This window comes from Lithobates pipiens, unplaced genomic scaffold, assembly GCF_037356315.1.
Source record: "Lithobates pipiens isolate NorthernLeopardFrog02 unplaced genomic scaffold, aLitPip1_a1.2 Scaffold_18, whole genome shotgun sequence".
Taxonomy (NCBI): domain Eukaryota; kingdom Metazoa; phylum Chordata; class Amphibia; order Anura; family Ranidae; genus Lithobates; species Lithobates pipiens.
In genome coordinates, this window is record NW_027507758.1 from 323,260,065 (window position 1) to 323,273,045 (window position 12,981).

The window sequence follows — 12,981 nt, forward strand, 5'->3', positions numbered from 1 at the left end:
CACATATGGCCCGCAGGCTGCAGTTTGGAGACCAATGCCTTAGGCCAGTGATGGCGAACCTTGGCACCCCAGATGTTTTGGAACTACATTTCCCATGGTGCTCACCTACACTGCAGAGTGCATGAGCATCATATGAAATGTAGTTCCAAAACATCTGGGGTGCCAAGGTTCGCCATCACTGCCTTAGGCTAAAGTTCCACTTAAACCCCTTCCCGCCTGCACTATAGCCAAAAGTCAGCTACATTGCAGGCCTAAATTGCCGGAAAGGACGTCCATGTACGTTCTCCCATGCTTGAGCGGCCTGTGCACTCCCTGCAAGGAGCGCACAGCACGCTCTGTAATCAGTAATTCAAGAAGAAATAAGAGGCACATCTCGAGCCCTTATCACGTGATCAGCTGTCAGCCAATGACGTGATGTAAACAGAGCTGGTAATTGGCTATCATGCTGACAGCGTGAGGAGAAAAAAAACTGATCACTTGCTACTGTCAGAAGGATATTGGTCCCTCACACAGAGAGCCACCTCTGCATCATCATTTGGGTACAGCGTTGCATGACCGTGCAATTGTCATATAAAGTGCGACAGCGCTGAAAGCTGAACATTAGCCTGGCCAGGAAGGGGATGTAAGAGCCCAGTAGGCAAGTGGGTAAGGGAGTTTTTACATGTGTTCCATTCCGCCCCATGACTTCAAATGGCTGCAAAACACAGGACTTGTTTGCAATGCCATTACTTTTAATGGCACCCTAATCACGCCGCGGTAAATTGTGCTGCAATTGCAACAATTGTCCTTCAAAAAGGAACATGAGCTTTTTTTGGGCAACTGCGTTACAATTTACAGCGCGATTAGGGTGCCATGGCAAACGCATCCTGCAGCTATTTGAAATTGCGGGGTGGAATCGGGCGATCATATGTGAACGTAGCCTTATGCCGCCTACACGCAACCGGACTTTTCGACAGACTAGGTCCAACTGTCTTCCCGACAGACTTTCGATAGAGGTCCAGCGGACTTTCTGAATGAACGGACTTTGCCACACACGACCAGACTAAGCCCTTGTACACACGGTCGGAGATTCTGACAACCAAATCCGCCGGATTTTGTCCATCGGATTTTGTCCGAAACTGTTGTATACACACGGTCGGACGAAGTTGTCCGAAATTCCGATCGTTCAGAACGTGATGACGTTATTTATTTACGACGGGACTACGTTCAGGCTAGCAGCCAATAGCTTTGATGTAGGAATTTGATCTGAGCATGCGTGGCACTTTGTCCGATCGGAATTCTCTACACATGATCGGAGTATGTCCTATCGGAGCATTTTGTCAGAAAATATTTCCGGCAAGTTGGAAAATTTGGTCCGACGGAAACAGTCCGATGCAGACCACACACAGTCGGAATATCCGACAAAACGCTCCGATCGGACACATTCCGTCGGAATCTCCGATCGTGTGTACAAGGGCTAAGTCTGTTCGAAAATCCGTTCATTTTGAACGTGATGACGTAAACGGAACTAAACAAGAAAGTTCAATAGCCAGTAGCCAATAGCTGCCCTTGCGTCGTACCAGCACACAGATGGTTTTCCCGACTTTTAGTCCGTCGGATAGATTTGAAACATGTTTTATTTCTAGGTCCGTCTGACGTTTGGGAAAAAAAAGTCCGCTGGAGCCAGCACATGGTCGAATTGTCCGACGGACTCTGGTCCGCCGGGCCAAGTCTGCCAGAAAGTCCGATGGTGTGTATGCAGCATTATTTTCTGTCCCATAGCCACAACAAGAATAGGGCAATATCTCAACGGGGTTACCAGAACTAGTGTCCCCATTGGAAGATTTCCCCTCTTTTCCTGTTGTGATAATAACCTGAAATGTGGGATTTTCTTTTTTCTTTTATATTCACTACTGGTGGTAATGGTTGCCAGGGCAAACAAAGAAGATGAGTCTCCTTCAAGTGGAACTTCAGTAATTTTTTCATCTTTCCATCTATTACATTTTTTGCCCTTGTTGTTTTAACCACTTCAGCCCCGGTAGGATTTGCCCCCTTAATAACCAGGCCATTTTTTGCGATACGGCACTGCACCGCTTTAACTGACAATAATACATATCCAAAAAAGAACTTTGTATAGAAAAGAAAAAAATAATTCTGCCAGTAAATACCTTATACAGCCCACTTCCTGTTTCTTGTCTGGTAAAAAGCCTAGACTTATGACATCATGCACAGCTCTCTCTCTAACTCTCATGAGAATTTGCCAGGAAGGGAAGGGGGATAAGTCATAAAAGGGCCAATAAAAGCTGCAGAGTTGGAGGCGTGCCTCTGTAAATCCAGGAAGTGAACAGGCAGCAACTTCAGCTGCCCACAGTTAAAATGGATGCAGCCAGACTCAGTGGATGGAGATTTCTGCAGTATATTTGGCAAGTACAGAATCACAGTATATATATAAAATAATATGCAAAGTGGTTGGAGGGAAGCTCCATAATGGCAAAGATGTTTTTATTACAAATTATGTGAGCAGCCTGCAGTTCCTCTTTAACCGCTTGCCGACCAGCTGCGTTCGTTATACGGCAGCCGGGCGGCTATCCTGCGCAAATCTCCGTAGCTGTTCGGCGGCTCACGCAGACGCTATAGCAGTGGCGAGCGCTCCCGTCTGCTACACATTGCAAGAGTGTGCCTATTACAGAGGCAGAATGTGGAACTGCTTTTTTAACAAAGGTGATTTCCCTTCTGACAGGGGACATGTCAGAGATCTACTGTTCCCACTGATCAGAACAGTGATCCCTGGCAGCCCATCCCCCCTACAGGAGGGAACACAGTTAACCCTTTGATCGACCCCTAGTGTTAACCCCTTCCCTGACAGTGACATTTATACAATAATCAGTGCATTTTTATAACACTGATCGCTGTATAATTGCCAATGGTCCCAAAAAGTGTAAAAAGTGTCCAGTTTGACCGCCACAATATCGCAGTCCCAATAAAAATCGCAGATCGCCGCCATTACTAGTAAAAAATAATAATAATAAAAATGCCATAAATCTATCCCCTATTTTGTGGACGCTATAACTTTTGTGCAAACCAATCAATATATGCCTATTGCGATTTTTTTTACCAAAAATACGTAGAAGAATATAGGAATATATATCGGCCTAAACTGATAAATACATTTTTATTTATATATATAGATAGATAGATAGATAGAGATATATATATATATATATATATATATATATATATATATATATATATATATATATATATTGTGTGTATATATATATTATTTTAATTGTGGTTCTTTGTTTGTTTGTAGCGCAAAAAATAAAAAATGTAGAGGTGATCAAATACCACCAAAAGAAAGCTCTATTTGTGGGGAAAAAAAGGATGTCAATTTTGTTTGTATACAGCATCGCATGACCGTGCAATTATCAGTTAAAGGAGAAGTCCAACCTGAGCTTTTTGAGCTGGGCTTCTCCTCTGGGTCACAGGAGTGCAATTCGTTTTCCACCCCCATGACCCGTTTTCAGCCGAGAGCGGTCTGAGTTCCGCTCTCTGCTGACGTCACTGCCATCAGTCGAGCGAGTGCATCATCCTGACTTTCCAAGTCTGGATCTGCCAGCTGCTGCGACTGATGGCAGTCTCTGAGAGCCTAGAGTTGTCACCTCATCCCTTTAAACCTGAACGCATATTAATTACACGGGTTCTGAGGCTAATTTATTGTAGATAGGACACCAAGTAGATTTAATTACCACCTTAATCAGCCACAGAACCTGTGTAATTAATATGTGTTTGGGTTTAAAGGGATGAGGTGGCAACCCTAATGCCGCGTACACACGAGCGGACTTTTCAACGTCCAAAGTCCGACGGACTGAGTCCGTCAGACTATTCGATCGTGTGTGGGCTGCAACGGACTTTTGATTCACCAAAGTCTGACGGACTTTAGAATATGGAACATGCTTCAAATTTTACCGAAGGAACTCCGCCGGACCCGGTCCCCTTCGAAAACTCCGCTCGTGTGTATGCTACTCCGACGGACTAAAACCGACGCTAGGGCAGCTATTGGCTACTGGCTATGAACTTCCTTATTCGAATCCAGTCGTACGTCATCACGTTCGAATCCGTCGGAGTTTAGTGTGATTGTGTGTGGCCAAGTCCGCTCCGCCGAAAAGTCCGTCAGAACTCCGTCGGAACTCCATCAGAACTCCGACGGAACTCCTTCGGAAGTCTGTCGGACATAAGTCCTCTCGTGTGTACGCGGCATAAGTGTGAGCCACTGAGACAGCCACTCCCTGCCCCTCCACAGATCATTACTCCAATGAGTGTAGAGGACCAGAGCAGGAGAGGTGCTGACTGACAGGCAGCAGCTCACCGCTTGGTGAGGGGAGAGAACCGAACCATCAGGGTGCTCGTGGCTCGGTTCTCAGTGCAGAGATGCCAGGGGACAGCTGCTGCAGCATTGGTCCGATGCTGCATCCACATAGTAAGTATGAATATATAAAAAAGGAAAACCCATACTTCTCTTTTAAAGCGACGCAGTGCTGTGTACCAAAAAATGGCCTGGTCATTAAGGGGGAAAATCCTTTCGGGGCTGAAGTGGTTGTAAACCCACTTAGAAAAAAATAAAAAAAATTAACACCTGCAAGAGAGAGGCATAATGAGCTAGTATGCATAGCATACTAGCTCATAATGTAATACTCATCTGAGATCGAAGCCCCTGCTGCGGTGCCCGTACACAGCACCGGCCAGCGACATCACTCCCGGGGGTTACTTCCGGGTATCGCGGCTCCAGCGCTGTGGAGCTGGAGCCGCGATGATGTCACTCCTGCGCATGAGCTGCCGGTGACGGCACACTCACTGAAGCAAACGACAGGTACGTTCTATTGCTTCAGTGCGCATGTGCTGAGGACATCAGCATATGCAAATACAGGGGATATCTCGTCAACCGTGCAGGTTGAGTGGTCTGTAAGGGTTTACAACAGGTATGTCCAAAGTCCGGCCCGTGGGCCAATCACGGCCCACGGTCCAGTTTTGGACGGCCCGCCTGGTTGTTTAAACATATATATCTTTTGTGGCCCCTGGCGATCTCCCAGCTCCGGGGCCACAAAAGATATATAGTCCGGCTGCATCGGAGGTAGGGGGCGGGACGAGTGGCGTGCACACGGGAGGGGAATTTCCTGTTTACACGGCAGCCTCTGTAATAGGAAGCCCCGTTATAGGCTTACCTGTAGCAAAAATTGGTCTGTAAGGGTTTACAACAGGCATGTCCAAAGTCCGGCCCGCGGGCCAATCACGGCCCACGGTCTGGTTTTGGACCGCCTGCCTGGTTGTTTAAACATATATATCTTTTGTGGCCCCCGGCGATCTCCCAGCTCCAGGGCCACAAAAGATATATAGTCCGGCTGCGTCGGAGGGAGGAGGCGGGATGAGTGGCGTGCACACAGGAGGGGAATTTCCTGTTTACACGGCAGCCTCTGTAATAGGAAGCCCCGTCTCTGCCATTGGACGACTGTGCTGTCCATCAAAGGAGGCAGGACTTTCTCTTAAAGAGGCCATTGTGTAAACAGGAGATTCTCCTGTAAGAGGTCTTTGGCGCTCGTCCTGCCCCCTCCATGGCTGCACTGATGGTAATGGTGGCTGCATTCCTGGCAATTGCAATTGTGGAGCTGCATTCCTGGCAATTGTGGAGCTGCATTCCCGGCAATTGTGGAGCTGCATTCCCGGCAATTGTGGAGCTGCATTCCCGGCAATGGTGGCTGCATTCCCGGCAATGGTGGCTGTATTCCCGGCAATGGTGGCTGCATTCCTGGCAATGGTGGCTGCATTCCCGGCAATGGTGGCTGCATTCCTGGCAATGGTGGCTGCATTCCTGGCAATGGTGGATGAAATTCCTGGCAATGGTGGCTGCATTCCTGGCAATGGTGGGTGAAATTCCCAGCAATGGTGACTGCATTCCTGGCAATGGTGGCTGCATTCCTGGCAATGGTGGCTGCATTTCTGGCAATGGTGGCAGCATTCATGGCAATGGTGGCAGCATTCCCAGCAATGGTGAGTGGATCTCTGGCAATGGTGGCTGCATTCCCGGCAATGTTGGGTGCATTCCCGGCAATGGTGGCAGCATTCCTGGCAATGGCGGGTGAATCCCTGGCAATGGTGACAGCATTGTATCCTTGTGTTCTCTGCAGCGGATTCACCGTGAGATCAGTTTTATCGGCAGAGGGAGGACCCCCCTCCCACCACGCTCCGGCCCCCTCCGCCGCTTACTGTAGCCATCTGCAGCGGCGGAGGCAATCCGGTCCTCTCAGTGGCTGTGCATGGAGACGAGTGAGGGGAAGATGGCCCCCACTTGTCTCCATGGCATTGCAGGGCGGAAGCGACCTCAAAACATCACTTCCGCCCATAGCTCTTAAAGGGCCATTTTTTTAAATGACAATTTTTTTTTTTATTGTATTTTAGTGTAAATATGAGATCTCAAGTCATTTTGACCCCAGATCTCATATTTAAGAGGTCCTGTCAGGCTTTTTTTCTATTACGAGAGATGTTTACATTCCTTGTAATAGGAATAAAAGTGACACTTTTTTTTTTTAACTAAAAAATAAAAGGTAAAATAAGAAAAAAAAAAAATTAAAATGTGCCCCGTCCTGATGAGCTTGCGTGAAGAAGCGAACGCATATGTGAGTAGTACCCACATATAAAAATGGTGTTCAAACCACACATGTGAGGTATCGCCGTGATTGGTAGAGTGAGAGAAATAATTCTAGCCCTATAGACCTCCTCTGTAACTCAAAACATGCAACCTGTAGAATTTTTTAAACGTCGCCTATGGAGATTTTTAAGGGTAAAAGTTTGTCGCCATTCCATGAGCATCCGCAAATTTGAAGTGTGGCATGTTGGGTATCAATTTACTCGGAGTTACATTATCTTTGACAATATAAAAAAATTTGGGCTAACTTTACTGCTGTCTTATTTTTTAATTCAAAAAAGTGTATTTCTTCCAAAAAAGTGCGCTTGTAAACCGCTGTGCAAATATGGTGTGACAAAAGGTATTGCAATGACTGCCATTTTATTCTCTAGGGCAGTGATGGCGAACCTTGGCATCCCAGATGTTTTGGAACCATGATGCTCATGCACTCTGCAGTGTATTTGAGCCTAAACATCATGGGAAATGTAGTTCCAAAACATCTGGCATGCCAAAGTTCACCATCACTGCTCTAGGGTGTTAGGAAAAAAAAATGTATAATATTTGGGGGTTCTTAGTAATTTTCTAGCAAAAAAAAGAAGAAGCTGTTTTTAACTTGTAAACAACAAATCTCAGAAAGAGGCTCGGTCCTTAAAGCGGGCGTTCACACATAAATTGAATCTCCGCTTTTCGGAACCCTCCCCCTCTCCAGTGTCACATTTGGCACCTTTTGGGGGGGAGGGGGGCTGAAGATACCTGTCTAAGACAGGTATTTGCCCCTAGTTCCGGGCATAGACTCCCACTGGAGTCTACTCTTCTTCCCGTCATGCTGTCTGCTGGGACACACATGGGTCCCAGGAGATAGCGTGGACCAGTTAGGACGCCCAGCGCGACTCGCAGATGCGCAGTAACGAACCGGGAAGTGAAGTCGCAACGCTTCACTTCCTGCTTCCCTCAGGATGATGACAGCGGCAGCTGCCGAGTAGGGATGAGCTCAGGCGTGTACACATGGTCCATGTGCAGAGCCCGCCAGGAAGTTGGCACAGCGCTGCGCTAATCACAGGCAGTGAGGCATCGGGGTAATGTCTCACTGCCTGTAAATAGCGCAGCACTGCTCTGACTTCCTGGCGGGCTCTACACATGGACCATACAAACACGCCTGAGCTCATCCTTACTGCCGAGAGCCGAGCGATTGATCGGCTTTGGCTGCCGACATTGTTGGACCCTGGGACAGGTAAGTGTCCATTTATTAAAAGTTAGCAGCTGCAGTATTTGTAGCTGCTGGCTTTTAATATATATATATATATATATATATATATATATATATATATATATATATATATATTATAAATTATTATTTTTTTAGGTGGACTCCCTCTTTAAGTGGTTAATAAAGACACAGACAGCAATACAAAGCTAACAAGGGGTGTAATCCCTCCCCACTCTATCCAAAACCTATAAAAGTGTTGTCCTCAGTTGTTCTTTTACCCTGTTACACTAACCATCTATGACACAAATCTACAAGCATAACCAGCCATCCGCACAACCACTTCCTCCCAGTGATGTGAAAACAACTAGTGGGGATTTAAATTCAAACACGGAAGTAACGGCCTGAGCGCAATGCATGACGGTCCTGTAGTCTATTGGTCGCCTTCCAGCAGCAGCCGAGTAGGCGGAGGGGACTACATTTCCCAGCAGCCACCTAGCGCTGCCTGTGAGTGTCTGCGTGAGAATGAATCAGTGGCGTTGTTATTAACGCCATATTGCGAGCTGAGGGAGTGCGGTGGTTGCTGGTCCAGGCACGGGATTAGAGCGAGCGGTGAAGGGTATCCAGAGCCATCCTATCCGGTAGAGGAGCCCGGAATTCCCCGGACACCCCCGCAGTGTGTGAGGCGTTGTGGTGAAGCCGGCGGCCTCGGTATTAGCTGAGAGGGAGAGGCAGGAAGCGCACAGAGGCCGGCAATTCCTGGGAGAGGAGCCCACTGGGAAGCCCACTAGAGGCGCCGCCACCCCCGCCGCTGTAATAACGCTGTCCCCGGGGCAGGGCCCACAGCTCAGGACATGGCCTGCGGAGCCACGCTCAAAAGGACTATCGACTTCGACCCTCTCCACAGCCCAGCCGCCTCCCCGAAGAGAAGGAGATGTGCCCCCCTCTCCCCCTCCGGCCCTTCCCCACAGAAATACCTCCGCATGGAGCCGTCTCCCTTCGGAGAGGTGTCCTCCCGGCTCACTGCAGGTAAGAGGCTGATGGTGGGGGAGGGGGGCTGTCCTTGTACTCAGTGCCAGGAGATGGGGAAAGGACGATGGTGCTAAGGCTTGGCTATCCCTATGCTGGAATCTCACACCTGCTGGGACTCTGCATCTTCTCTGCAAGCCTACTACCAAGTCTCGCTCTTCTTGTTGCATTTTATTTTCTAATGTCAATCTAGAAATCTAAAGGCTGAGACCACCTTGTAATGGTTGTGCTGGAACCTTAGCCATGGGGAGAGAACTGCTAAAGGTCCTGGAATGCTGCTGGGTGGTTTTACTTGAGTGTGAGAGGAACTGCATTCTGCTCACATCATTTTGTAATAAAAACAGAAGCTTCCCTCCAACCACTTTGCATATTATTTTATATATATTGTGATTCTGTACTTGCCAAATATGTTGCAGAAATCTCCCTCCACTGGGTCTGGCTGCAGCCATTTTAACTGTGGGCAGCTGAAACTGCTGCCTGTTCACTTCCTGGATATACACAGAGGCACACCTCCAGCTCTGCAGCTCTCATTGGCCCTTGTATAACTCGCCCCCCTCCCTTCCTGGCATACACGTGCAGAGCCCACCAGGAAGTTGGCGCTGCGCTAATCACAGGCAGTGAAATGTTGCCCGATCTCTGCAGCCGCTCATCAGGGAAATGTCTCACTGCCTGTGATTAGAGCAGCGCTGCGCCGATTTCCTGGCGGGCTCTGCACGTGGAGTATGCGAACATGCCTGAGCTCATCCTTACTCGAGAGCTGTGCATGTTGTCATAAGCCTAGGCCAGTGATGGCGAACCTTGGCACCCCAGATGTTTTGGAACTACATTTCCCATGATGCTCATGCACTCTGCAGTGTAGTGGAGCATCATGGAAAATGTAGTTTCAAAACATCAGGAGTGCCAAGGTTCGCCAACACTGGCCTAGGCCATTGTTTCTCAACTCCAGTCCTCAAGACGCCCCCAACAGGTCATGTTTTCAAGCTGTCCATGTTGCACAGGTGATTTGATCAGTTTCACTGCCTTCATAATTACTGCAGTTGTTTCATCTAAGAGAAATCCTGAAAACATGACCTGTTGGAGCGCCTTGCGGACTGGAGTTGAGAAACAATGGCCCAGGCTAATGACCAGGCAAGAAACAGGATGTGGGCTGCATAAGGTGTTTACTGTCAGAATTTTATTTATTTATTTTTTATTATCCAAAGGCAAAAGACTTAAAGTGGTTGTAAACCCTTACAACACACTTTGACCTACAGGTAAGCCTAGATTAAGGCTTACCTGTAGGTCCTAGAAATATCTCCTAAACCTATACGGTTTAGGAGATATTTGCCCGAAGACAGGCACCGCTGTCTACGGCGCACTGAGCGCGGCATTCTCAAGGACTGAGCTGCTGCGCGTGTCGGCTCACGTGCGCATGGGCGGGAGTGACGTCATCGCGGCTTCGCCGAATGACAGCGGCGGAGCTGCGAGACCCCACCAAGAAGATGGCTGCGCCGGACTACAGGGGACAGCGGCGACTTCGCTGGCTCCTGTGTCAGGTAAGTGACACATAATGGACTACTATGCTTTGCCTTTGCAGGGAATGAAAGAGGAAGTAAACTCATCAGGGTTTACTTCCTCTTTAATAGATGGAAAGATGAAAGAAATGACTGAACCATCTAATGGCTGCTGCCCCCCCCCCCCCCAAAAAAAAATAAAAAAAACATACTGCTCCCTCCTATATTTTGTAGAACCGGGTTTCCTGCCACCATTAGCCTTCTCAGTAACTGGAGTGGCAACACTCTCAGGGGTCTTAGGCCTATGTAAGAGACAGAAACGCGTCTATAACTACAGGTATTCCCTTCGTTGGATGGATTAAATAGATCCACCACTTCTGGACATTTTTTTTTTTTTTTGGGGGTGGGGGGGGGGGGGGGTGGGGAGTTGTGATCTGGTTTTTGACTGATGCCCACTTCAGCTTGAGCAGAAGTTTGCCACCCACCGCTCCCCCCCCACACACACACACACAATTGCTCACTGGTTGCAGCACCGTTCACTAAGCGCAGCTCAGGCATGCACATTGGGAAGCTAGCACTGCCCAGCCTTGGTAAACATGCTAGGAACCCAAAGACTGGATGAACTGGTCCAGGTGTGGACAGCATTGGATTCCTGGACAGGTAAGTGTCCTTTTTATTAAGCCCTGGTTCACGTCCGTGTGACTTGACAGTTCACATGACAAGTTGCACACTATTTGCAGCAATGAAACTTGACTCAAGGTGCAGTGACCTTTAAAAAGGTTCCTGCATGATTTCTGTGGGACTTCAGTGCTACTTGTATTGACATCTGTTGAATGAAGTCACATAGATGTCAGCAAGCAGCATATGAATTTACACTGATAGTGGGCTTTGAAGTCACACTGAAGTAGCATGACTTCAAAGCCACACTGGTGTCGAAGAGGGCTCAAAGTCAGCACCTACAGGATTTGTAGCTGTTGGCTTTCGTTTTTTTGGTGGGGTGGACTGAAGCTCCTCTTTAACCACCTCCCACCCAGCCACTGCACATATACGGCCGGGTGGCCACTTCCTCCTTCTGAGTGGACGTTCAGGAACATCCCTCAGAAGAATTGGGATTGCGCGTGTGCTGTGCAGCAGCGCTATCCCGATGCGCTTGTGTCACCCGGACATGGCACCTCTCCGACCGGCAAGAGGGCTCTGTGATTGGCCCTCCTGATCACATTACGGCTGTGTCCAATCCATGTGATGTAAATAGAGCCGGTTGCTAGGCTATCGGCTCTCCTCTTCTCGCACGGAAGTTGTCAGTGAGGAGAGCAGATTGCTGCAGCCAGCCGGTGATCAGTGAGTATGAGCTGTTTGTTTACAACTTTTTACACACTGATCACTGGCCTAGTGTCCCCCCACACACCTGACCCCCCCCACATATGTAACAGTAAAATCATATGTCCCAATGATCATCTGCTTCACGGACACATGTCCGTGATCACACAAAACAGTTATACACTTAACAGGATTTTTTTTTTTTTTTTAACCTAAGACGTAGCAGAATAAATTTTGGCTTAAATTTATGGAAAAATTGGATTTTATTGGATTTCTTTTAAAACAAAGTAGAAAATACTGTTTTTTTATTTTATTTTTTTCTTTTTAAATTTCCACTTTTTTTTTGCTTATATTGCAAATAGTAAAAAAGTGATTTGTGACTAAATGCCACCAAAAGAAAGCACTATTTGTGTGACCAAAATAACAAATTGATTTGTGTACAGTGTTGCATGACTGCGCAATTCTTATTGAAAGTGCAAGAGCGCTGAAAATTGGCCAGGGAAGGAAAGGGGCGAAAGTGCCCAGTATTGATGTGTTTAACTGCTTGCCGACCAGCTAGCATAGTTTTACTGTGGCAGAATGGCACGGCTGGGTGAAACATTACCTTGCGTCGCTTTGCCTTTTGGCCACTAGGAGAGCCAATGACCGCCGGGCACACGTGATCGTTTGTGACAAAGCAAGGACCGAGATCTGTAAAGACAGATTGCCTCTTGCTCTCCCCCCCCCACCAAAAGAAAGCTCTATTTGTGTGGGGGGGGGGGGGGGGAACATCAATCTTGTTTGGGTACAGCGTTGCACGACTGCTCAATTGTCAAAGTGACGGTGCCATATGGGGGGAAAAATGGCCTGGTTATTGAGCAGCCAAATCTTCCGGGGCTGGAGTGGTTAAAGATGTAAGTAGTTTTCCAACCACTTTAAAATGGTTGTAAACCTAGTTACAACACTTTTACCTACAAGTAAGCCTATAATGAGGCTTACCTGTATGTACTGGAAATATCTCCTTAACCTGCACGGTTTTTCAGATTTACCATATACGCTTGCGCCAACCTCATCGACGCATGCACACTGATGAAAGGGCACGATTGTGCTGTTTCTAAAGGGCCTTGTGCTATGCATGTGGGAGTGACGTCACGGGGGCCCCGGAAGGGAGAGATAGGTGAAGATCGATGTGAGGACATTGCATGCTTCATTTGCAGGTAAGTGCAACATAATGTGCTAGTATGCGATGCATACTAGCCAATTATGATTTTACTTTGTGGGGGGGGGGGGAAGAGAAATGG

At 47.8% G+C, this 12,981-nt stretch overlaps 1 protein-coding gene across 1 annotated transcript in view; it reads left to right on the forward strand.

The window, feature by feature from the left end:
- Positions 1-8,342: 8,342 nt before the first annotated feature.
- Positions 8,343-12,981, forward strand: part of AKIRIN2 (akirin 2) — a 38,620-nt gene continuing 33,981 nt past the window's right edge. The window contains exon 1 of the mRNA XM_077487271.1: positions 8,343-8,891. Within this exon, the coding sequence (XP_077343397.1) occupies positions 8,717-8,891 (175 nt within the window). The 5' untranslated portion in view covers positions 8,343-8,716. The remainder of the gene's footprint in view (positions 8,892-12,981) is intronic.